Raw genomic sequence first — 26,863 nt, forward strand, 5'->3', positions numbered from 1 at the left:
CTGAAAGGGTTCCAATGGGTTGCTATGACAACAGGGGGCCTAACAATTACCTCCAGATCTGCAATCTTAGTACACGTTTTAGCCCCAGAGGCATGGCCTAATATGGTGTCTTTCAGTCTGTATTATACCAGCATTCAGATCATATGTTCAAGTCACCTAGTGGGTTTAAAAAAATGTATGCCCCTCCACTAAAAAAAAAGAAAGAAAATGCCCCTTAGAAAATTAGAAAGAAATGCATAATAGATATGGCTATATCAGTCTTAAAAATAAATAAAAAAACATCAGAATTTCTTTTTTTCAATATCTTGACTTCTCAAAAGTGGAATAAAAAAAACCTGTAAGTACTCTATATTGGTTCCAATGAAAACATCAACTCATTCTGCTAAAAAAATTAGCCTACACACAACTCTGCTGACATAAAAATAAAAGATATTGTGGCACTCAGAATATGGCAGCACAGAGATGATTTTTATTTAAAAAAAGTTTTTCTGTGCAAAAGTGGTAAATTTTGGTATTGTCATAGTTATACTGACCAACAGTTAACATGTCATTTATGCTGCACAGTAAATGCCTTAGAGGGGTGTCTCATCTCAGACACTGGAGGCATATCACTAGGATATGCTACCAATGTCAGATAGGTGTGGGTTTCACCTCTGGGATCTGCTCCTATCTCCAGAAATGGCCTTCCCAACGTGAAGGAGAGCTCACTGAACAAACACGGCCACCATCAATTCACTTTTATGGGAGTTTGGGCTTCTCTATTTACGGTACTCCCATAGAGGTGAATGGAGAGGTGGCCATCCATGTACAGGGAGCTCTCCATTTACTTCTATGGGAGTTCCAAAAATAGCTGAGCAAGAGCTCTTGGCCATTATTGGAACGCCCATAGAATTGAATGAAGAGGTCACTGGGCATGTGCAATGTGCTCTCCTTCGCTTTGGGGACATTTTCTGGAGACAGGAGCGAGTCCCACATCTATCTGTCACTGGTGGCACATCCAAGCAATATTTCACCAATGTCTGAGATGACATATTAGCCCTTTAAAAACAAAACTCAACAAACAAAACACTCAAAATGGCACAATTGCTGTTCTTCTACCCCCCTACAAAAAATAATAAACATTTTTCAGTTCAGCACTGAACTTCGTTAAAAATTTAAACTGCTAAACACAATACAAAAGTTATATTGATTAGGGAAGAAAAAAAATTGCTGCGATATAAAAGACAAAAATAGCTGAAGCCATAAAGGGGGTCAAATCTCAGTCTATGCACAGGATCACTGTATATAAAAATAAATAAAGCTGTAACAGCTAAAAAGATAAAGTGAGAAATAGTTTAGCGCGTGGAGTGCACATTTGTTGATTCTCACTCTATAGCTGCCGCATTTCATGGTGTTTGCCCGAACTTAATTCTATTATGCTCCTTGTAATTATTTTTATGCATTTGTATTGTAATACTATACCCAATAGTAGCCTTTACGCTAACTTGGAATTTTGGACAATAAAATGACCACTGTCTGAATATCTTTATTTCCATTTGAGATTCATTTGTCTGCTTAGGCTTTCCATACATAATAAGATTACATTGCCAATGTTAATATAATGTTAAAACATGGTTAAATTCTTGTTTAGCTTGGTAAAGCAATAGCTAAAGAGAGACACACGGAATGTATTAAGAATGACTTCTACAAAGCAAAGCTTCGAATGATCAGGGAGCATGACCAGTATTACATGACTTGACCTTTCATAAGGTGTTGATTTTCTTTTCAGAATTGTCTTGGGCTCCAGTTAAATGTAGTATTTACAGACAATATATACTGTAAAATGCGTCCGTAATGGGGGAATACAGTCATTTTAGCACAAGGATTGTTTAAACATCTACTTTCTTGCAGAACTCAGAAATAGATAAAATTTAGAAAAACGTGTACCTGTTCCAAAATTGTGTTTATTCGTTCAACTTCACAGTCAATTACAAATCTTTTCTCCTGACGTCTGTCCATTTCCTCTATGATGCGTTTATATTCCTGAACATCTTTTATATTCCCCACTGATCTAGCTGTCACTTGCCAGTTGTTCTGTACCGCTGCCTCCATAATGGCCTGAAGAATAGAGAATCCTGAGGAAGAGAAATGACACAATCAGTCTCTTTATTGTTAAGATTATGAAAAGAGGGCTTTCTAATAAAAAACATTATTGCAAAATGGTTTTCAAGGAGCATATATCACGAAGGCACACCAAGTCCCTTCTTTATGGCCTGCTACCCGCTTATTACACTGCAATAATACCCGCTGGCAGGACATATTTCTACATTGAGCATTTCCTCCGACTTTAGATGGTAAGAAGTTCTATGTTTTTAAGGATAAAAAAAGATGAGTAACCTGAAAATTACTAAATAGCTAGATTTTTTACATTTTCGCTTTTCGATTCATAAAAGACATCAGTGTTTTGAGTAAATCGGCAGATCCAGGACTGGTATGATGCTGTGATAGGTTCAATCAAAGTTCAAGACAATGTGATTAAGGACTGCAAAGTATTTTGCAAAGTGAACCTCCAACCTTTTAGTAAATTTAATAATGAGCAATACCGTAAAACAAATCCTAAAATCTGCAAGTCATACAGAGCTCTATGCTTGCATATTCTACGGGGTGTAAGTTCCATTGACATGACCATGTTGCTGCTATAAAGCTATTGAAGGGGGGGGCATATCTTTCATGATCCCCTTTGCTGTTGAGTGTCGAGAACCTGCACATGATCCTACACTCGACAGGATCTATTAAAGAGAACCAGTCAGTGGCAAAAGCCATCCCAAACCGCCTGCAGTACCTTCAAGTAGCTGGCAGTGAGTTTCTAATGATGATTTTCTTACTGCATTCAGATCAGGCAGAAGGATGAAAAACTTTCTTTTATCCTCCATCTGCGCTATTTTCCAGTCATGCATGCAGTCAAGCCCCTTCGTCTGTGACTGACAGCCGGCTGTCTGGCACAAGCGCTGTCAGTCACAGGCGAGGGGCGCGGTTACCTTGACTTGAAGCCTTGATTTCAAGCCTGACTGGAAAATAACGCAAAATTAATCATTTGAAACTCACTGCCGACTACTTGAAGGTACTTGGGATGGCTTTTTCTAGTAACAGATTCCCTTTACGTTAATTAACATTGGGTGGTCAATTGTCCTAAAGGCAGCGATATTAGACAGAAATAGGATGTGGGGTTGAATGATTGTTATACAAATGACATGACCACTTTCCCTACAGGTATGTCAGTGTTTTTTTTGCCAGTTATAGCCGTTTCAGTAGTCCACACACGAATGATTAGAATGGTCTTGACTAAACATTTTGAGGGACGGCACTTACTGAATGTTTGCTGAAGGTTGTATCATAAACACTCAACCATCAATATCTATCAATCAAAAATATAAACAGCAGCAGACTTGTTTCCAGATTATGATGGTTGTCATTTATGGCGACAGTGCTTGTTTAAAACGATAAATTTTTGGAAGCAAATGACCCAAAGTGCTTCCTTTCTTGTTGAAATTGTTCATTCTGAATAACTTTTCACTAAAGTTACTGGGCACCATAAGGGTCATGGGAAGTTAGTGAAAAGAATAAAAAATACTAGACACTCCTGTTCTTGGTGGGAAAACCCAACATAATAAGGAGGGATCAATTTTGATCTCTATGTGGCCGTCTCTGCTATGTGCACCACTGCTCCTGATTGACTTCCCTTACACTTCTAGCTAAGACTCCTGTGAAGCAGGAACTTTCTCTATTCTTCTTTTTCTGATTATAAATGTGTATATTAATCTCCTGGGATGCTCTGGTCCTAGATCAGCAACATCTGAGGCATAGCAATATAGCTGAACATCAAAAGATGCAACTTATGTAAAACAGGCCAAACGTATTAGATAGCTCAGCCAAAAGCAGTTTTTTTCCAAAAGCTGGTTTACCAGGTGTGCACGCATTTTGAATGTAAGGGTGGAGTAAGCTGATGTCAGTCACTAGAAATGAGGGAAATTCTATTCAGCTGCTTCGCCGAACTTCAACAAGAAATTTGATTTGCTACAAATTACTTTGTCATGAATCACTTTCCATTGTATGGAGCAGGCACAATAACGGGGAACGGCGATTTCACCGCCTCCATTACTTAACCCTTAGATGCCACATTCAACACTGATCATGGCATCTGTAACTCACATTTAGCCGTTCAGGGGTTAATCTTGGGTTACATTTTTTTTAACTCATCCACTTGCTCGCGGAGAGGCAGTATGCTCTTGTTTTGATTGAAGAAAACCCACCAAAGAACCTGCAGTGAGTGTGATGACATCACCATGGGATCATCACTGATGAGCCCAGTGTGATCATGTAGTGAGGTCATCACGCTCGCCGCAGGTCTTTTGGCGGGTTTTCATTAATCAAGAAGGGAGCAGACGGCCTCTTGGCAAGCAAGTGGATGAGGTGAGTATAATTTTTTTTATTTTCAGCCACCATATTAGGAAAAATGATTAGTTACCAGTGCTAGAAAATCCGTCTTTGTGGCGAACAACACTATCAGTCACCTCTGGTGATTGTTTATATTTCCTGAGACCTAAAGGACCAGGTATGTTGAAATCCAGCAATCTGACATCTGCCATAGGTAGAGAGTCTGTAGATCCCCATACACATTAAATGGTCATCTGGTCCTACACAATTAAGTGGGTTTATCTGACATAAATCTAAATTGCATGGCTAGTTAAATTGTCAACCAGTTATTGACTTAGAGCCTCCAAAAGCATCAATCTTTATTATTCTTCACTTATCTAGTATAGGAGGCGTACATTTTAAAAATACAGAGACCATTAGCTACAGTGCCTTGCAAAAGTATTCACCCCCTTGGCTTTTTTCATATTTTGGTACATTACGGCCTTAGGTTCAATGTTTTGTTAATCTGAATTTTATGTGATGGATCAGAACACAATAATCTAAGTTGGTGAAGTGAAATGAGAAAATATATAAATAAAACAATTGTTTAGAAATAGAAAACAGAAAATTGGCATGTGCATATGTATTCACCCCCTTTGTAAGGAAGCCCATAAAAAGCTCTGGTGTAGCCAATTACCTTCAGAAGTGACATAATTAGTGAAATGATGTCCACCTGTGCGCAATCTAAGTGTCACAAGTCTCAGTGATCTGTCATTACATATACACACCTTTTTTGAAAGGCCCCAGAGGCTGCAACACTTAAGCAAGAGGCATCACTAACCAAACACTGCCATAAAGACCAAGGAACTCTCCAAACAAGTAAGGGACAATGTTGTTGAGAAGTACAAGTCAGGGTTAGGTTATAAAAAAATATACCAATGTTTGATGATTCCCAGGAGCACCATCAAATCTATCATAACCAAATGGAAAGAACATGGCACACCAGCAAACCTGCTAAGAGACGGCCGCCCCCCAAAACTCACGGACCGGGCAAGGAGGGCATTCATCAGAGAGGCAGCACAGAGACCTAAGGTAACCCTGGAGGAGCTGCAGAGTTCCAAAACAGAGACTGGAGTATCTGTACATAGGACGACAATAAGCCGTACGCTCCATAGAGCTGGGCTTTATGGAACAGCGGCCAGAAGAAAGCCATTACTTTCAGCAAAAAACAAAAAGGTACCTTGTGAGTTTGCAAAAAGGCATGTGGGAGACTCCCAAAATGTATGTAGGAAGGTGCTCTGGTCTGATGAGACTAAAATTTTACTTTTCAGTCATCAAAGAGAACGCTATGTCTGGCGCAAACCCAACACATCACATCACATCACCCAAAGAACACTGTGGCGAAACCAACCTCACCACTGGGTGCTGGAGAAGCCTAGTGGCCAGCCTCTTGCCCCAGGATTATGGGCCCTCTCTTCAGCCCATGCTAAACTTAAACCCCATGACGATTTGACTGTGTTTGTGGCATCTGAGAGCTGTTTGGATATATTGAGAGCTCATATCCAAGCCATCTGGGGATAAGTTGAATGTGGGGGTTCTGTTCAGTTTGATAGGAGTTATGTATTTTTGTGTAGTTTTGCTGTTGTGAATAGAGGTATTTTCTGTACCTAGTTGGCTTACCACACCCAGTTAAGCCAATTATCTCACACAGCCTCTCTGTAAAATCTGGTTTTGGGCAGAAAATCTATGCTTCCTTTCTTCACAAAGGATTTTTACTAACTTTTGAACCCCTGGTCTAATTTGTGCCATTTTTGGACATGTTAAATGTCTATGTTTTATGCACTAGCTGCACAGTTAAATATTCTTCTGTCTTTTATTGTCTTTTGCTACCATGTGGCTAATGAAGTTTTGCCTCTACCCTTGGAGATAAATTGTATTGCTTCACAATTGTCTTCAGGACAGAAGACATTGTGTAACACTGTGTATTCTCCTGCCTGTGATAATTGTTTGAGTGTATTGTTTGTGGTTAATGGTTGTTTTTCAAAACCCTGTGGGTGGTACTAATGTGTAACAATGTTATATAAGAACAATAAACACACAGCTCTGGCTGTCCACTGCTTTACCCTCAACACGGAGCTTGGTCTCGTTATTGGGGGGATTCACTGTATGCTGTTAGAGACTGATTGCTAGGAGCGTAAGCCACTTGGGTGCGTTTCCTATTCGTCTGCTAGCAGCTATTCGTGAGGTTCCGTTCGGAGTTTGGAGCATTTCCTTGTATGCCGTAACAAACACCATCCCCACAGTGAAACATGGTGGTGGCAGCATCACGATGTTGGGATGTTTTTTAGCAGCCGGGACTGGGAAACTGGACAGAGTTGAAGATGGCTGGTGCTAAATACAGGGATATTCTTGAGCAAAACCTGTACCACTCTGTGCGTGATTTGAGGCTAGGACGGAGGTTCACCTTCTAGCAGGACAATGACCCCAAACACACTGCTAAAGCAACACTTTAGTGGTTTAAAGGGAAACATGTAAATGTGTTGGAATGGCCTAGTTAAAGCCCAGATCTCAATACAAAAGTAAATCTGTGGTCAGACTTAAAGATTGCTGCTAACAAGCGCAAACCATCCAACTTGAAGGAGCTGGAGCAGTTTTGCAAGGAAGAATGGGCATAAATCCAAGTGGTAAGCTGTGGCAAGCTCATAGAGACTTATCCAAAGTGACTTGGAGCTGTGATTGCCACAAAAGGTGGCTCTACAAAGTATTGATTTTAGGGGGGTGAATAGTTATACACATTGACTTTTTCTGTTATTTTGTCCTATTTGTTGTTTGCTTCACAATAAAAAAAAAACATCTTCAAAGTTGTAGGCATGTTCTGTAAATTAAATGATGCAAATCCTCAAACAACCCATGTTAATTCCAGGTTGTGAGGCACCAAAACACGAAAAAGGTCAAAGTGGGTGAATACTTTTGCAAGGCACGGTAAGTGAGCATTTTAAATGAGAAAAATCCAAGTTAGGTGAGATCTTGAATGCTCTCTAATGCTGTTACATGCTATGACATAATCAAAAGCAAACACAATAAACCGAGAATAGCATAGGATCAGTGATTAGTGCAACAGCGATGACCTTGCACAGAAAGGGTTGTAGAGCTTCTAACAATAGAGAAAATAATTGTGTATGGGTAATATCTGCACATTCGTACTGAAGCTGTATGTTTTCCAATTGCAATTCTTTACATTTTCTTCACTACTGAAACATGTTTGCATGGCTGCAGTGGAATTTTCATGAATAGGAAGCATTGTGATGTTTTTTACAATGAGAAATTAAAGTAACAATAGGCATAAAATGAACATATATTTTAAAGATGTCCAAAATGTATATATAAGTTTTAAGAACAAAGGGGCACATTTATTAAGACTGGCTTTTTAGATGCTGGTCTTAATAACCCCTACACCTGGCGGTGGATCCGCCGGAGTTATGAAGAGGCACCGGCCACTTCTAAATATAAGACAGCTTCCTAGCTGTCTTACATTTAGACCATTTTCTACGACTGAAACAGGCGTAGAAAGGCCTGCTGGCCCGTCCACTTCCCTGCCCACACCACACCTTTTTAGACCTGGTGTAAGCAGGGAGAAGTCGCAGATGATGGTGCAAAGGATCTTTGCGCCACAATCTGTGCCAGAAATACACCTAATTTAAGCGCATTTCTGTTTGATAAATGACCCCCCAAATCTATCTATCTATCCTCTTTTTACTTTTATTGCCTTTAATGTGTTCTTTGGTAAAATAAAAGTGAAAAAAAATCTCACTAGTGCAGTAGTGCTAGTCTACACTCAAATGCCTGAAAATATTTCTTATAATGAAAATGAGCAAAAATGATTTGGTGAAATGAAAGAAAAATGAATTTCTGCCATGGTTTTGGGGTTTTGTTTCTATGGTGTTCACTATTTTCTAAAAGGGACATGCGGATCTTAATCTGTTGGTCAGTACGGTTATGATTATACCGAACAGATTGTTTTTATTATGTTTTACTACTTAGGAAAAAAAAAATAACAAAATTATTTTGTTTGCATCGCCATTGCTTTTTTATGTTTTTTTCTATAGATCTCTGTGGGGATTTTTTAATTTTTATTTTTGTAGGATGAGCTATAGTTTTCATTTGCACTAATGAAAACTATAGCTCATCCTACAAAAATAAAATAAAAAAAAGCCCCACACAGATCTATAGAAAAAAAACATAAAAAAGCAATGGCGATGTAAGCAAAATAATTTTTTTAAGTTATATGTTCCAATGGGGTCCCTATGACTTCTTTATCACTTGTTATTTCATCTTTTAGGAGGGGAAAAGTGACCAAAAAATTGTTGAATCACATAATTCAATTTTTTTCCCCTTAAGGCATTCAACATACAGGAAAAATATTTTTACAGTTTATTACTTTGGATATTTTTGGACATGGCAATACCTATTATGTTTTTTTTTTACTATTCATTTTATTCCCCTTAGTGGGCATGTACATGCAATCTTCTGATTGCTTATATAATATATTGCAATAAAATGCTATTGCAATATATGGGATTCTGACAGACTGCCTGTGAAGTTATGCCTCAGACTTGGGTTCACAGGCAACTCAATATGACTTACCTAGGAGCCCCATGACATCACCTCAGGGGCTATGGTCAGAGGGCAGAGGGAGCACCCTCCCTACGTCCAACTGCACAGATGACCAGGGCATCTGAGGGGTTAAATGACCGGGATCAGAGTCATTGCAATAAAATACTATTGCAGTGTATTGGATTCTGACAGACTGCCTGTGAAGCCATGCCTCAGGCTTGGGTTAGCAGGTAACTAACTATGACAAACCGGGGAGCCCCATGATTTCATAGGAGGGGCTCTGGTCAGAGGGCAGAGGGAGCACCCTTCCCTTTGCATAAAAAGCACGGATAACCGGGGCATCGCGGCCTGGTACTGGCTGTATTATAGTGGTTCAGGCTGAATGATTAATTTTGGCACATTGCTAGACACTTTACTCTAACTTTACACTTATTGGCTTATTTGTTAAGCCATGCTCACTTATCAAACAAGGCATAAAAGATATCAAAGATACAAATTTCTTGCTTGATTTGAGCCTGGACTCTGGTATATTTTTAGTTTAAAAAAAATCAGCCCCATTGCGTATAAAAATTATCTAAAATCCACATTGGTCACCAAATAACCACCAAAAAATCAGACTGATATTCCTACAATTAAAAATGTTGGCTAAACTGCATCTTGTCCTTAAAATTGAAAAATTCCCCTAGCCCTGACTGGTTGAGATGAAGTCATAGGAGGCGATTTATTATGACATGTTTCTGGCAAAAAAAAAGTTGCAAACGCTGCGTTTGGGACTTGCCATTGCATCAATATTTTGTTGCAAGTGGTATTTCTACGCCACGCTAGCCACTTTATTGGGACACTTTTACACCATTCTTCTGCTATATGATTAGACTTAGGAGCACATACTGGCAGCCAATGTGCATAATATATATCAAGGTGTATACCTTGCCATAAATTAGGATCATCGTCCAGTAGTGCAGGGAAGATCACAGACCAGCATTAAAAGCCAGTCTATGATAAGTCTTCCCCTATTGTTTTGTACTACTACTTCTGGACTACTGCTAATTAATCTTTACATTTTGTAACTTAGTTTTGTAAACTTACAGTGAAACCTTCAACCTCTTGTTCTGAATATATTATTCCATTAATTCAATGTGCTATTAAATGGGTTTACAGCAGAGGTATTGATTAACAGAAGCTATGGGTCACAAGGAATGTCAGTACTTCCCTGCAGATTTGCAGCACACTTGAATGCAAAGGTAACATTTTGGGTCATTAACACTAGATATGGAAAATGTTATACCACCAATATACAGTACATTTGCGTTTGACAGAGACATCTGTTTCAGTACCATTCAGCACCTGCACCATCTGCTGTGTAATTTGTACATCACTTACTGTTTTTCACAAATTAAATATGCATCTAACTCTTCGTTCTCTATTTTCCACTATAATGATTTTGTGTGTTTTTATCATTATGCACTTACTATTATTTTCACTAATACTTGGAAGCTTTATTGCAGAGGCCCTTAATGGTTCTGCATTGAATCCCTTCAGTCTTCCGAAAATGTAATTCTTCTACCTCATGTTTGTGGCCAGAATAGGCTTGCTGTTTTATTTAGAGTTAGGTCATTATATAGCAGTAAATAAAAAATTCTGCTTGACAGCTTGGACCACTGCGACAGCATGTGAGAAACCATCAGTGCCAAATATATGCCTCTGGTAGGTGAACCGTAACCATAATAAGACTATATTTTGTGCTGTCCATGAGATTGTAACATACAGAGATGCTGCTGTAACATCTAACTCCATCAGAAGAGTCAGATCCTTGGTCAGGATGGCCATGTAAAGGAGATTCAGCCCAAAAAGAAGTGGGCATGTAATACTGCTCTAGTGTGTGCACAGGGTATGTGGCTCAGTCAAAGTAGAGACCCGGAGCCATGAGAGGAGAAGCAACAATCTTACGATCCTGGTGCAAAGTATAGGCAGAATTAGCAGGACACTGGAGCACCTTGTGGAAATTGGAGCTTAAAGAAGTTCTCTGAGATTTTGATATTGATGACCTTTCCAATGTCAGCTGTTTGAAGAGGCCACAGTGCTACCTTGAGTGCCACAGACTCTTCCTAGGCCACGTTTATAGGTTATATAGCCTAGGCGTAGCGCAGTCCCATTCAAGTGAATGGGGCTGAGCTGCAATACCAAGCACAGCTGCGATCCGATGGACAGAGCTGTGCTTGGCAAGCTGTGAAGAGGATGCTGCACTCACCAGAGGGCCACGACCTCCTCAAACAGTTGATTGGAGTTGGTCCCTTGTGTTGGATCCCATCAATCTGACATTGATGACCTATCCTATGGATAGGTCATCAATATCAGGATCTCAGAAAATCCATTTAAGGAACCCCAGAATTGTACAAACTAAAGAGGACACAGATAAGTCACATTACTAGGACAAACTATTCTAGAAAAGGTCACCTTTGTATGCAGAATATTGTTCTGAAGTTGTCCTCAGCTCAATCATTCGTGATTACGAAGCGGCAGAGACTATTCAAGCATTATATTATCCTGATTACAATTGTGTACCATATGAATAGAAAAGTTACGTCAGCCTGTTACAGTTCTTACAATTTAAATCTGTTTACTGCATCCTTTTCAATAAAGAAACGGGTTAATCACAACCTAGTTTAAGTCTGTTTGTTGCCCGTTCTTCTGAACAGTACCTTGTTGTCAACGTCACCTACATGCATGTGGTTTCAGGGTTTAAGGAACTCTAACTTAATTCTCTGTATGGCCTCAGCAGAACTATGTACACAAAGGCTACATTGCGGTACACAGAGTCACTGTGCCATTTTAGGAAGATGACACTTTCTTTAATTAAATATATTACAGAGTTTAATATGTTATTATGCACTGCTAATAGGTATGGTTGGAAATGCATGCAACCAAGACCAACTCATAAACAGCTTATTTTGCTGAACCTTTAGTCAATGTCTGTTTAAAGGAAATACTAGATATATCATCATACTTTGTAAAAATTATTTCTCTATATGTCTGTTCTACTCTTGTTCAATGAATGAAAATTGACAATTAAAAATGGCAAATACAGAGAATATATTGAATTACTTTTATCCAGAGTACTACCGCAGAATGTATCGTTTTGTAAAAGTTCATACATACTTGGAATGCATTAAGTAACAATTTTCTTGCTCACTCTTCTTTGATGCCCTTTTAAATTAATGAGATAAAATCTTTCCATTATAGTTTTTCCTCTGTAGGTTTTGGCTTACAAGTAGTGACCAAATTACTGCCATGTAGTTCCAAACTTGTCTCTATAGATCATCTTGCAAGAATAATATCATTCAGTATTTTAACATGTCTATATCTCTTGCTTTATAATCGTACTTTATTCTAGAACCATAACTTTATGGAGATTGTAAATTAATCCTACAGCTTCCAAAAAACGAACCCAATACAAAAGAAAAAAAATAAAAGTGAATTAAAGGGTATTTTTTTAAACTTAGAAAAATGCAAACACAATGCTAGTCCTCCAATCCCATGCCAATCGAGTGCATAGGCTCCGATGGGGGTTCTTTGTCTACAAGCATCTGGCACATGACCAATGCAGCCAATAAGTGGTCACTGGCTGTACCACTTGTATTATGGCTTCCTTCACTGAGTGGTGATGCCAGTAGTATGGCACATGACAGTATATGTTTATAAAAGACTAGGAGAAATTCTTTACTGGATCAACCAGGGATCTGAGAGGGGGGTAATAGTATTTTTTTTTATAACATTTGCTGCCGTTTGTATTTTTTCAAAGGTCAGAAAACCCATTTAACACAATAGTAATTAAATGGAGAGTATTGTGCTATTGGAAACTTCAGTTACCAGTTAATTGAAAAAAATCACTCAAAGCATCGGACTGCTTCAAAAATCTGAATCTTTTCTTCACTCAAGCAAATATTGAGACAACGTTTTGAAACAATATTCTGCACTATGTTACAACTCAAGAAATAAAAGTAATTACATATGCTATAAAATAAAAATGTTGAACTTACACCATAAGCCTGCTATATTAAAAGTGCCATTGTAAGGGGGAGTCGGCGGTGCGCGTTCTCCATGCAGCACTACCGGCATCCCGCTGGCGAGATGGTGACGGTGGGGTGAGGAGGACCCGGCCGCGCACGCTTCCTCAGAATGGCTGGCGTCCTCCATCCCCTAGGCAATGAGCAGGCGTAGAACTGAGCGGTGATAACAATGAATCGGTGCTCAGGAACAGTGAGGGGCAGGACATGAGTCACATGACTCATCTGCCAGGGGTATTTAAACAGGTAACCTTCTGGTCACAGGTTGCCTGTGATTGGTCTATTTACCCTCACTAGCTTTGAACTTCTGTTTTTGACCTCGACTTGGTATTTTCCCCCTTGTACTGACGTGACTTCTTGGCTTCTGACCCGGTTCGTATCGACCTTGCTTTGTTTCTTCCCTTAGTGCCGTTGTTATCTTCCGCCTCTGGGTTCACTCCTTCAGTGTTTGTGTGCCTGCCTGTCACTCCTTTTATTGTTCTTTAGGCCTCTACATGTACGCAATCTAGGGACTGCAGTCCGATTGTACACCCGTTGGTTAGGATGGGCCGTGCAAGTAGGCAGGAACAGAGGTGTGGGTGGAGTTCAGGGCTGCACACATCCCCACCCCCACCATGACAGCCATATAAAAAAGCAACCAGAGCTACAGGTAAGCACACCTATACATGGCATTATAGTCCTAATGTAGAGCAATAATGAAAACTTTGGGGGTAATTTATTCAGCTGAAATACGCCTATTTGTGGTGTAATGGTTAGTTCAATTCTGCGAATTTTCCCTGCTCATGTCAGGTCAGAAATTGTGGGCATGGCATGGGCGGGTAAGGGGATGGGCCGGCAGGGAAGGGCATAGAAAAAGGTCTAAATGTAAGACAGCTATGAAGCTGTCTTACATTTAGACCTGCCAGAGGTTCCACTGAAGTTATGAAGAGGTCGGCCACATTGTATAGTCCTTCTTCATTGTTAATGGCCGCGCTGCACCTTTAATGCACCTTTAAACAGGGGCTGTCGCTAGTATGGGGTTTGGTTTGTTAGATGGACGTACAATATGCATATTATTGCTGTTCTTGCATGAAATCTCCTGCTGGTTATTTGTCAGTAAACGCAGAATATTAATCAGCTCTGGCATACCCACTTCTCCAACTTCAGCACTCTCCTACCTTACTGGTGGGTCCCCTTCTTTTGTCATCTGCTTTTCCTCCTTTTCCACATCATCTAACATCCAGCTCTTCCTCTCTCTGCATCTTGCTGACTTTTCTAGGGCATGGAGACTTTGTAGGATGATTTGGAGAGAGTAAAGCCAGCAAAAGATGAGTATGGTCATCATTAAGACTTGACCCCCCTAAAGAGTGTAGACTGGATGGTATTGGTTGGCACGCTGGCACTGGAGTAATAAAGGTTTCCATCTTGTTGATATTGAATTACATTTACGACCGATGTAGGAATAAGTAAATGTAGGAATAAATAAATAAAACTGACTCAGAATGTCTCCTTGCATTTTCCCTGCACCCCCCTCTCCAATATTCTTCTATTAATCATTTTCAGCAACACTGTCCCTAGAGCATGAGTGCTTGCCACGTCTCTCCCTATGCTGAGCTCACAAGACATTGGTGAAGACCGTGTGGGATGAGGGTTTTATAGGGCTGTGACATCACAGGGGACGGCTATCTGCAGATTGGCTGGCTGCACAGCACTATGGGTGATCTCGCATTCTTCTTAATTTCACTTTGTAACATTTGCAGCAGCAATTTTAGGACAAATTAATTTGTTACAACGAAGTGCAAAGAAATTTGGATTTGTTACGTATCAAAGTTTTCCTAAATTTCAGACCGAATTCCGCTTTGAACGCTTTGCTCAACACTACCTATTACATATAGATAACAACCAGTATGGTTTCATGTTTTCTACTAGAAAATTACAGCTATCTTCTAAATCTTGGATGTTATGAATAATGCCTCCATTTTTTTTTACCCTACATTTAAATAATGTGCTCTATGTGGGGTTTTCAAAAAATCCAGATATAGCTACTGACAATTTAAAGTGGTTTTCCAGTTACACTCACAAATAATAATTCCAGCATTTAGACTTCTCAACTGTGATCTTTTATATTCTGGCACAAGACTCACAGGGAGCGTCTTTTGCATCAGCTCTTTACCTCACCTTCCCCTCCCAGCTTGAACATTATAGATCTAAGTCTGCTTGAAGCCCTGTTGGAAAAACCCCATCCTAAGGCACCAGCATAATTGCTGACATCATATCTTCAGGGCAGAAGCCAGAAGAATGAGCATAACACCACTCTCAGAGGCAAGGTCATTAATGATGTGTCAACTGGTTAGAGCCTTACAAGTCTGATGTCGATGCAACATTATTGGGATAGAGAACCAACTCAGTGAAAAATTTCACATGACTGAGGAATGACATGAGTGTAGGAAGAGTGCCATGACATGACATGAGTGTAGGAAGAGTTCAGGGTATTACAGATAAACAATCACTTTAGTAAGCGTTGTTTCCTGTCAACTGATGCTGAAAAATTGCAAAACCGGAATACCCCTTCAAAGGGGTATTCCCATCTCAGACATTGATGGCATACTGCTAGAATATGCCATCAATGTCAGATAAGTGCTAATTCCATGTCATTTACCACTAGGGGAGTTCCAAAAATAGTCAAGAGCTGGCTCAGCTTTTTCCAGCAGTCTCATAGCGGTGAATGGAGAGTTGGCTGTGCATTCACGGTGTCATCTCAATTCACTTCCAAAAATAGCTGAGTGCACTCCCATGACTATTTTCAGTTCTCCTATAGTAGTGAATGGACAGCATGCCAGGGGTGGGACCCTTACCCATTTGACATTGCTGGCATATGCTAGCGATATGCCATCAACGTTTGAGATGGGAATAGCTCTTTAAGCTTTACATATTGCGATTAGATTCAAATAGAAAGCCCAATACCCAAATTTAAACATGGCAAGAATAATTTTGATTTAAATAACATTTTTCTTTAAAAATTTTACAAAAGCCATGCATGATTTTCTTGTCTTACTGATCATGTATATGGTGTATAGAATCCTCACTATTACAGTTTTTCCCTGTTCTTTCCCAATCACAAATCTTTCTTTTTAACATCAGATTCTTCTATTACATTGTATTCCTGCAGGTCTTCCAAAAGGTCCTTCAAAAATACAATGCCTTTTAATGTTTGCTTCTACAAACCGCTATACTCCAGGGGAAAGATATGGCAAGAAAAGCATCAAAGTGCTTCTCTACAGAGAAGAAACTACTGCAGAGGAAACATCTCTGGAGAATAATGTCAGACACCATCACAGATCAATGCTTTCCCAACTTTAACTATTTATTTCCAATGATTTTTATGACAACTCTACAGAAAAACAAGGTAAATGTGCAGCAATAACTAGTATATTATTAAACTCTACAGAAATCCTATTGAAAGCTGTCCTCAATAATTGAGGTTGGGAAAACATTTTATATTGAGCCTACCCATAAATCTAGCTACCATCGCCACCAGTTGAAAAGAATGTCATGTAAATATTTTGCTCATTTGTCTGTATTTTGAAAAAATGCTTGATTTCTCATAGGGACACATCTAAGGTTTTGGCCACTGAAGGTCAGAGTGCTAAGACCCTCTCTAGAATGAGAAGAGAGAACCACTGACATATGTAGAGTGCTGCAGGAGACAGGCTGAATAGAAAGCCTATCAACCCATTTTGATTCCATCCCCTGCAGTGAGAGTACTTCCATCCTTGTTCTACAGATGATGAGCGTCTCAGTACTTGGCTCCCTGCCAATCAAAACCGATAATATACTGCCATGACTTATCAACAGTTATTTTTTCAAAGTACAGGGACACTTTAAGGAGAACTTGTCACATTCTTCAAAAATTGCCACTTCCATTAGACTGCTGTAGCTACAACTCAAAAAAAATATTTCTATTCAGTTCTGACCAATTGGTGCTGGTATTTTTAGCTCAGGGGTGGCCATAGACCCTACAGACCGAGGGGGCTGCTCAAGCCCTCCTCATGGCCGATTGCCAGGTACATAATGATCTGATGCTCTTAGCATCAGTGATGAGCTGCAGGGACAATATTCAAATTTCACAAATTTGGGTAAATATTAGTCATATATTCGCGAATTCGAGAATTCGTAATCTCCAGCCATTATTTTCTTGATTGCAAAAATCGGCAATCGGAAAATTTGAGAGAAAAATTCACGATCAACACTACTCCTAAAGTCAAAGATATTGAAGCCTTCTCACTGGCCCACAAGCAAGAAGCAGTGAGTGATCATGGGCCCTGATGGAAAAAAATCTAGAATATTCGCGATTACGAAGATATAGCACTATATTCTAAATATCTGCGAATTCTTGAAGTGCCAATATTCGCAATAAAAATTTGCTATTAGAATATTTGCGATCAACACTACTCAGCATCAATTAATACTAGCAGCATTGACAGCGACCACAGTCAGGTAATGGCTGTTTCTGAAGGACAGGTTCTTTTAATGTGAGATGATACACAAACCAATCTATGTAACAGTGCATCCATGTAAATATTTATAATTTTGTATCTTTGGCACTTTTTTGCATTTTAGAATATAGCTTTATACACACAACTGTATTGAACAACTAAAGAATTTAGTACCATGCTGAATTTTTATTTTTGTCTTTTTTCATTTGTACAGTTCTCTCCATTCTCTTCTGTGGGAATTGTGGAAATAGCTGAGCTCTCCATTCAGTCTCCACCTTCATACAGTAGCCAACAGTACAGCAGGTTAGGGGTTGAAGGACTCCCCTTCTGGAGACAAGTAGAGTTCCCAGAAGTAGGACACACATCTATCAGACATTTATGGCATATCCTTTGGCATACCCCTTCAGCACACCATTGTGGGATTTGATTGTGTGTCTGATTTAAGTTGTTGTATATTGATTGTTGGGAGTTGTAGTTTATATTATGACTACTTGGTCATTTTGTGATGAGCGTGTGCTCATACAAGTAGTGAATCTAAACAAGCAGAGCTGCTTTATAAATAGCCTGAATCTGGTAGGTTTATTTCAGACTACCTGAGAGTCCCATTAGACAACTTATAGTGCGCTAATTGAGGAAAGCTAGGTACATTGACTAACCCTGAAAAAAAGGAACAGAAATGAAGCACTACCCGTAGAATTTTTAGAAATGAAAATAAGTCATATAATGCTGAACAATTCGGTAGAAAAACTGTAAATCCATAGTTGTTATAAAAGTACACTTTTCATTGCAGAATGGGTATAAACTAAGGGATATCAAACAGACTGTATAACAGATGGAGACAGAAAGAGTGATATACTGTTGTAACCAATAGACCATGCCAAGACTGTTCAACTTTTCAAACTTAATTTGCCCTAATATTCCTATTATAAGCATCTGTTGTAAATTACAAGAAAAACATTTGTCCAGCAGTTCGACATACGCCCACTAAAGGCATTTGGTCTCTACATGTTCCCAATCATGGGAGAAATCCCAATTAAAATAACAATTAAATACAAGCTATCTAAAACAATAGGCTTTTATCCAGTGGAGATGTAGATTCCCGGTCAGTGGTCCACAATTATGGCTTCTCTACAGCTGCAGTTTCTCTCCAGTACTCTGTATAATGAGTGATCTGAAAGGACACACACATTCATTTCTTGTCACTTCATTTAGACTTTTTTCAATCTTCCGAGCAAATGTAGAAGAAAGAAACGTATATAGATGGAAAGACACTGAAGTGAAATAAGGACTCATAAATCATATTAGTTAGCTGTACAGTAGCTTAGACACAGAGAACATTAGACATTAGGTGCGCAAGCTGAAGTAGTGGGACCATATTAGCATACAAAGTGGCTTTTGGTTTCAAGGCTAATACACACACCATTCATATTTCTAGCAATTCCATTACGAGCGTCACTACAGCATGAAAGAGTTAAGTAAGCTGATGGGAATGCATCCCATAAAACCTTTGGACAGATACCCTGAGATTAAGGCTACATGCACACGAACGTTGTTTGTTTCCGTGTCCGTTCCGTTTTTTTTGTGGATAGGATGTGGACCCATTCATTTCAATAGGTCCGCAAAAAATGCAGACAGTACACCGTGTGCTGTCCGCATCAGTATGTCCGTTCCGTAGCCTCGCAAAAAAATAGAACATGTCCTATTCTTGTCTGTTTTAGGCATTGTTATAATGGATCCATAAAAATATAAATAAATGGATGGAATACGATTTTTTTTGCGGATCCGCAATTTGCAGACCGCAAAACACATACGGTCGTGTGCATGTAGCCTAAAGCTAAGTCTGGATTCTTACCATTCATTTTAAGGCATGATATCACAGTACACATAGGCTAAAAGGGTATTTTTTAGTTCTAGTCACGGTTTTGCAATGAAGCCGCCTGACATTTTACAAATACTGACATATCTGACCTGATATTTAAGGGTCTCTCAATTAAAGCCATGAACACTGGACTGCATGATCGCATATTAGAATGTCTTTGCATTAATTGCTTTGTGGATCTTTGAAATTTGACTAAATTGATACAATTTATCAAGCTCATAACAAATAAATCAAGCATTACTATTATTTTTTGGGATGAGAAAGATTTTTTTGTTTGTTCGTAATGTCACTTCAATAGAGGTTGTGTACTGGAGCCCAGATTAAGGGTTCATTCACACAAACTTATTTTGTATTCCGTATACGGACCGTTTTTTTGCGTTCTGCATACGGTCCGTATACGGAACCATTCATTTCAATGGGTCCGCAAAAGATGCAGACAGCACTCTGTGTGCTGTCTGCATCCGTTGTTCCATTCTGTGGCCCCACAAAAATTATGAGTCCTGTCCTATTCTTGTCCATTTTGCAGACAAGAATTGGCATTTCTATAATAGGCCTCCTGTTCCGTTCCACAAATTGAGGAAGGCACGCGGGCACCATCCGTGTTTTGCAGACCTCAAAAAACAAATTTGTTCTGATATTTTCCCAATAGACTCTTCTACAAGACCTAGAAAATACTAGAAAATATGCTTGTTGCAAATATAATAAAATAAATACATTTTACAAGCATTTAAATATGCTGAAAAAATCTATATGTGACGGAGGCCTTGCTGTGATCAGAGGGAGATTTCCTTAAGTCAAGGAGACTAAAGTTTCTTAGCTCCACAGGTCTGAGAACATAAAGTCACACTCTGAAGTGTGAGGAAAATTCTGTTCTACTTCACATAAGATGACGGGCAGAAATAGGTAGCAGACGGGAATTCAAAGATGTCTGTGTTATACCTAAGGCTATCCTGAACATTAAAGGCCAGCACTATTATAGGGGATACATTAACACAGAAATCCCTTTGGAGAGTCTATAGAAGTTCTCTACCTGTTGGCTTTCTCCATATTATCTTGAGGCATTTTTTTTAAAGAAAAAAGTGTACAGAAACATTTCATTACACTATGGTTCAAGCTTCAAGTTTCAGAAATAATGCTAAATAATTCAAACTCCCTTACATAGAAGTAGAAAGAGCTGACACTGCATAGACAACTATGTGACACAATATGTTTTATTTGTATAAGGCCTCATACACAAGATTGTGTCCATTTTGCAGTCCAGAAACTGGGGATCCACAAAATACGGAGGCAGTCCATGTGCCTCCTCCATTTTTTTGCAAACCCATTGACCTCAATGGGTCCATGATCCACATTTTGTGGACATATTGTATCTTTTTGTAGACTGGACATACTGTACATATGAAGGAAGCATACAGAAGGTATAGAACTCACAAGGCTGTGCAATAGACTCAGACAGCAAGCCATTGTGCATGTTTATGGCAAAAAGACCTTCCTACTGTGGAAGGGAATATTGCTAAAAGTGTTCCCCATACTTTGAGACCTACTGGTTACCTGTATTAAAAGCTTTTGGACGTCTCAGCCCGGGATCTGCAGAAGGACGTAACCAGAATCTCATTGCATGCCCGTGGTTCTGCTGAGAAGCTTTAGAGAGACAGAGGGAAGGAACACTACAACCTCCATCATTGTTGCTGTCCATATGCTGTTGTTGGGCCTGTGATATGCTTTAGAACTGTACTTTGTTACTGCTGGCTCTACGACTACTCATTCTACACTTCAGTAACAAGAGTCTTATTTATTGACACCAACAGGCCTGGTTACTGACATCACCATTCGCCAGCCATTTCAGACTAACCCCTAACATCACGGACACCCTCTTGTCACTGCCCAGCCCCAGTGCAGTGCCTATGTGACCTTTGAGTACTAAAATCACCCTCAAAGTGATAACTACCACTCCCTTCCTCCTCCACACTCCCCTATGGGTCTCTGCACAAGTCCAGTTGAGATGACAATAGAGGAACCTGACCCTGTCAATCAAGAAGCCTGGCAGAGGAAGGAGGAGGAGTAGGGGTGCAAAGAGTGGCTTGGGCCTGCCCTTAATGCACTTAACTGCTCATTGGCATATGGATTAAAAGTAAATTTTCTTCAGAATGAACCAACAGATGGCTAAGTGAGAGGTATCACTACCTACAGCTGAGCTAGTCCTTTCAGACATTGTGTCATTTTTGTACCTTGTATGCATTCATTTTGTTTACTGTGCACTTCACAGTTCTGTTAGCATACTATTATTAGTGCCTTCTCTTTGCATATTCATGTTGTACCATTGAGGTCCTGTGCATTCATTAGGTATTCAGGTTGCTAGCAACTCTTTAATTTTTTAAATCTTTAATACAGTAGGTCATTGTTACCGCCATATTAAATTAAATGCTGTGGTTCATCTCTGTAATCCAGCTTTTTATTTATTATTTATTTTATTAGTATGAAAATTTGTCAATGAAGATTATATTTTATTAAATTTGTGGCTTCATTTAGTGCACTTTTTTTTGTAGGGTTTATATTATTTATGTGCATTGGATAGATATACATGCTAGCCCAGGAGTAAATGAGCCTCTAGGAACAATGGGAGGGGGGACTGCCTGGCCCTGTCAATCAAAGTGCAAAGGGCACGGCAGTTGCAGAGAGAGCAGAGCCTCTAGGTGCAACGGGAGCCTACCTCCAGGCATGCTCAACCTGCGGCCCTCCAGCTGTTGCAAAACTACAACTCCCAGCATGCCCGAACAGCCTACAGCTATCAGCCTACAGCAGGGCATTGTGGGAGTTGTAGTTTTACAACAGCTGGAGGGCCACAGGTTGAGCATGTCTGACCTAGAGGCTCATTTGCGTATAGTAAAACATAATTTTTCTCAGCAATGTGGTCACATATGGACAAGAGACCAACACAGATGCTTTCAGCTGCCAAGCGCACATGCAACAAGTCATCCAGTTTCATAGATAAAAATCTGCTAACCAATAACCTTTGAAGTATGTGGTCTCACATGTCTATTTTCTACCGTATAATCTTAAATGGGTGTAGAAAGAAAGTCATCCATTTCTCTTGTAAATATGCACATGAGTGAGTCCCAATAGATCATCATTGTACTGGTTACTTCAAGAGAGCTGAAAAATAGTGCAGAGAAAACCAACAGTTCCCTTCCCCCCGCACCCTAAATGAATTAAATCCAAACATTTTATTCTACTTGACATGTAGCCTTTTATCCATAACCAATAGCTTATTTTTTCCTCAATATTTTAGTCTCGCCAGACAATTTTCCCTGTAATATCGCTAACAACAATTTATGCAGCACTAGCACTCTATTATTGCTGGTTGATGGAAGGAGTAGAGGAAATTGCTCTGTGTCCTGAAGGCCCACATTATTAAGTTAGATCTCTCATTACTTTCTTAGCTTCCTTTCTACTTCATAATGTAGATTATATGTTTCACACTTCACAATAATTAGGATTCAAAAGCTAGAGTCAAATGAATTGCCATCCAATATTGGACAAGTATTCTCAAAGCCCAAACTGCTAGTAAACAAGCTTAGAGCAATGCGCTTGAATGTAACACCTGTGGGGCCTCGAAACCTCTCTAATGAAATCTTATTATGTCTGCCACCAGTCGTCACCAGCCTTGGCACACTGCATGCTTACTGGGACCTCTGGCTTGGTAATTGATTTTACTAGGGCTATTAGTCATACTTTATTAGGAATCAATTGTCAACATGCTAATAGGATACAGTTAATAACATACAATAATACAAGAAAAATATTTCATCTGCAAGAATTTATGGTTTAACTCTATATTGCAACAAAAGCATTCTTTCCCGCCAACCACTTTCCTAACCACAACTTTAATTATCAGTTTTTAATTCCTAATAATCTGGGATACAATTGCAGTAGGGAAGCAGTTGTGGTCATACCTTGCCCCTAGATTCTGATGGGACTAAGGCTACTTTCACACTAGCGTTTTGCTGGATCCGGCAGGACTCAGCAAAAACGCTTCCGTTACTGATGATACAACCATCTGCATCCGTTATGAACTGTATCCGGTTGTATTATCTTTAACATAGCAAGGACGGATCCGTCATGAACTCCATTGAAAGTCAATGGGGGATGGATCCGTTTTCAATTGTGTCAGAGAAAACACCCCATGACGGAAAGAAAACCGCAGCATGCATTTTGGAGCATCCGTTCTGTTTACTTACGTTTTGTCACCATTGACAATAAATGGGGACAAAACTGAAGCGTTTTTTTCTCCGGTATTGAGGTCCTATGACGGATCTCAATACCGGAAAATAGAAACGCTAGTGTGAAAGTAGCCTAAGAAAGGTTCTTCTGTCCAATAGAGGGAGATCAGTACTGTAAATGATGTTTGATTGTTACAGATTTTGAATTAGGACCCCGAAGCTTCAAGGTATGCCTCACAATGCAGTTCCTTGCTGAACTGATCCAAAATCCCACTCTGGAAATGCCCCTCTCATTGTGATTGCTGGGGTATATAATTACTTTCTGTATATTTAGGATGAGGTGCTCAGACTAATGCCTCATTCACACAGTCAGTGTTTTGGTCGGTGATTCCCATTAGTGATTGTGAGCCAAAACCAGGTGTGGCTTAAAACCCAGAACAGGTGCAGATCTTTCCCTTATGCCTTATGTCAGTGGTTTATGTCCTGGTTTTGGCTCACAATCACTGATGGAAATCACTGAACAAAACTCTGACATGGGAATGAGATATGACTCTCTGACACACCATAGACTTCTTTCAACTAAATTTCCACATTGTTTGCTTCTCACAGTAAAACTTCCAGAACAGTGCTCCTTACTCAGACTTCCCAAGCATGTCTAGCATAAGTCAGTACTTACAAATGTTTGATATGCCAACCCTTAAGATTAGACTGCAACTGAGAAACATTTTTGCCTGGTCTTAGGGGGTAATGGTTTGTACTAGTGATTATATAACAATGTGTTAATGTACAATGTACAGTATAGGGGATATTTTAACACATTTTAATAATTGGCCCAGTCATCTGCATGTGTAAAGGGCCTCTTAGACTATACAGTGTAAAGATATACCAGATGTGAAAAATGTGGTGCATTTATACACTCCTTGGTATAACTTTACATCATCTCTTGGTTGGTTTACTTTGAATCAAAATTTACTCCGTTGGCGTATCTTTAGCCAAGACGTTCCTTACTAAGTCACATCCCTTTACCACTAAGGGTACGTCCACATGGCTATAATATGCCACTGGTTCAGCAGTGGAAAACAGACTTTTCGCTGCTGAATCCACTTTCAAAACTCTTGTATAAAACTGCCAAAGACAACCTGTTTTCAGCTACGGATTCTGTTTCTGATCTGCTATTGTTTTTTCTGCTGTGGATTTTAGCCATGTGAACATACACTTAATCATGTCCCCTTAAGTATCTGAAACACAAAAATGTGGTGCAAAGCATGTACATCTGTTTTGGCACAAATTAAGCTAACATTCTGCCAAATTTAGTTTAGTAAATCTCCCCTTATATTCTTTCAACTCTTATGTTATTTTATTTTGATGGGAAGGTATGATATCTCATCAACTTTTTACCATCTGTTGTATATCATCCCTTAGTAATTAGCACATTTGACTTGCTTGGTTTCCAGAATCGAATGACTTTTAACCGCATGTAAATGTGCTGCCGATCACCAGATGAACAAGTGAAACAGGAAGTCCTGTTGTTCTTGCAGGCACCACTCATCATAGTTTCTGGGCAGCAGATCGTGTGGTCTAAACGGAGATCTGCTGCTCAGAAACCATTAATCTGTATGAGTACAAAGGATTGCAATAGCGATCCCTCCTAGTCATAAAGTGAAGGAGAATGTTCATTTAGATCCAGCATTCTCCTTCACTGAACAAGCAACCGACTTTTGAGAAGAAACACTTCCTTCCTGACAATCAGTTGCAGAATAGTCTGCCACCGTGCAGTAAATGCTTTCCACTGCTAGAATGTGTATGGGCGTACCCTCAACAAAATAACACCCAGATGGATCCTCTTTAACTTTCACGTTAACAGGGCGACACCTGACTGGTAGGTTCACGTACTTCTACCAAGGTTGACAGGAATTCTCACTACTGGCTGCTCTTCTTGGATCCACTCTGAAGGTTCTTCTCTTACTGCACAGGAGGGAAAGACCTCAGCCTTTACTTTACCAACCCATGTGGGAGACGCTATGCTTTTGAACTTCAGCGTCCCCACAATGAGTGCTGGAGCCAGCCTACTCTCTGCCCTGGTAATAATGGCACCCAGGAAATGAAATTACCCTGGATTGTCTGCTAATAACCATGGCCAACCAGAAATAGTGATGAACTGGCCCACCAGAGAACTAGAGGTTCTACCTGTGGGCGGAGGCTTGCATTCCATAGTGGGCCCCAAAGGTCCAGGTGAAAAACAAAAATTGGAGCTGCCTTTAAAGCCAGCCCCCTGCCTCTATTGACTTTATTGATGGACCCTGTTAATAATTTCCTCTGGTGGGTACAAGGAACCCTAGTCTAACACCGACTAGAAACCACCTAACATGGGCAAACCAAACTTCAAAAACCTGTCTGGATGCTCCTCAGAAAACCAAAACCTTCCTACAGCAAAATCTTATGCCTTTAACCCTGCCACCTCTGAACATATGGCACAACTACATAATACTACAATACACATGGTATAAAATGCAATATAATGCAACAGTACTTTTTAATAGTGTTGAGCGCGAATATTCGAATAGCAAATTTTTCTTGCGAATATCGGCACTTCGATCATTCGTGAATATTTAGAATATATTGATACATATTTGTTAAAACGAATATTTATATATATATATTTTTTCATCTGACCCTATTAGTGATAGTAAATGTAATGGGTTCAGATGAAAAAATAAACAAAAAACAAACAAACGAGTATTCGTATTATGAATATAGCACTATATTCTACATATTCGACAAGCCAACTCAATAGGAAAGTTAGAATATTTTAATTCAGTACTGACTAAGATATTTTAGCCTTCTCACATTGGCCCACAAGCAAAAAGCAGGCTTAGAATATTCTTCATTATTTAATATAGTTTATCTTATGCGGAAAAATGTGCATGCGCACACAAATATTTCAATAACAATTTTTTGCGATAGAATAGCATTGTATGAATATAACGAAGTCTTGAATTAGCGAATATATCAAGAATATCTAGAGAAATATTCATGAAATATCGCAAATTCGAATATGGCACCTGCCGCTCATCAGTACTTTATAACAGAACACATATTACATAATAGCATTCAACCCCCTAATAAGACAGCAACACTCCTCTTTATCACCTTACATGGATATTGGGCCTTATGTATGCTATATTTTACACAATATATTATATGCTAGCAATATGTCAA

General features: G+C 39.4%; 1 protein-coding gene across 1 annotated transcript in view; it reads right to left on the bottom strand.

Annotated features, from left to right (window-relative positions):
- GRIA3 (glutamate ionotropic receptor AMPA type subunit 3) overlaps window positions 1-26,863 on the bottom strand; it is a 336,547-nt gene that overhangs the window by 129,925 nt on the left and 179,759 nt on the right. Inside the window, exon 4 of the mRNA XM_044305700.1 lies at window positions 1,927-2,114. Coding sequence (XP_044161635.1) covers window positions 1,927-2,114 — 188 coding nt within the window. The remainder of the gene's footprint in view (window positions 1-1,926; window positions 2,115-26,863) is intronic.

The sequence above is a fragment of the Bufo gargarizans genome, chromosome 9 (genome assembly GCF_014858855.1).
Source record: "Bufo gargarizans isolate SCDJY-AF-19 chromosome 9, ASM1485885v1, whole genome shotgun sequence".
NCBI lineage: Eukaryota > Metazoa > Chordata > Amphibia > Anura > Bufonidae > Bufo > Bufo gargarizans.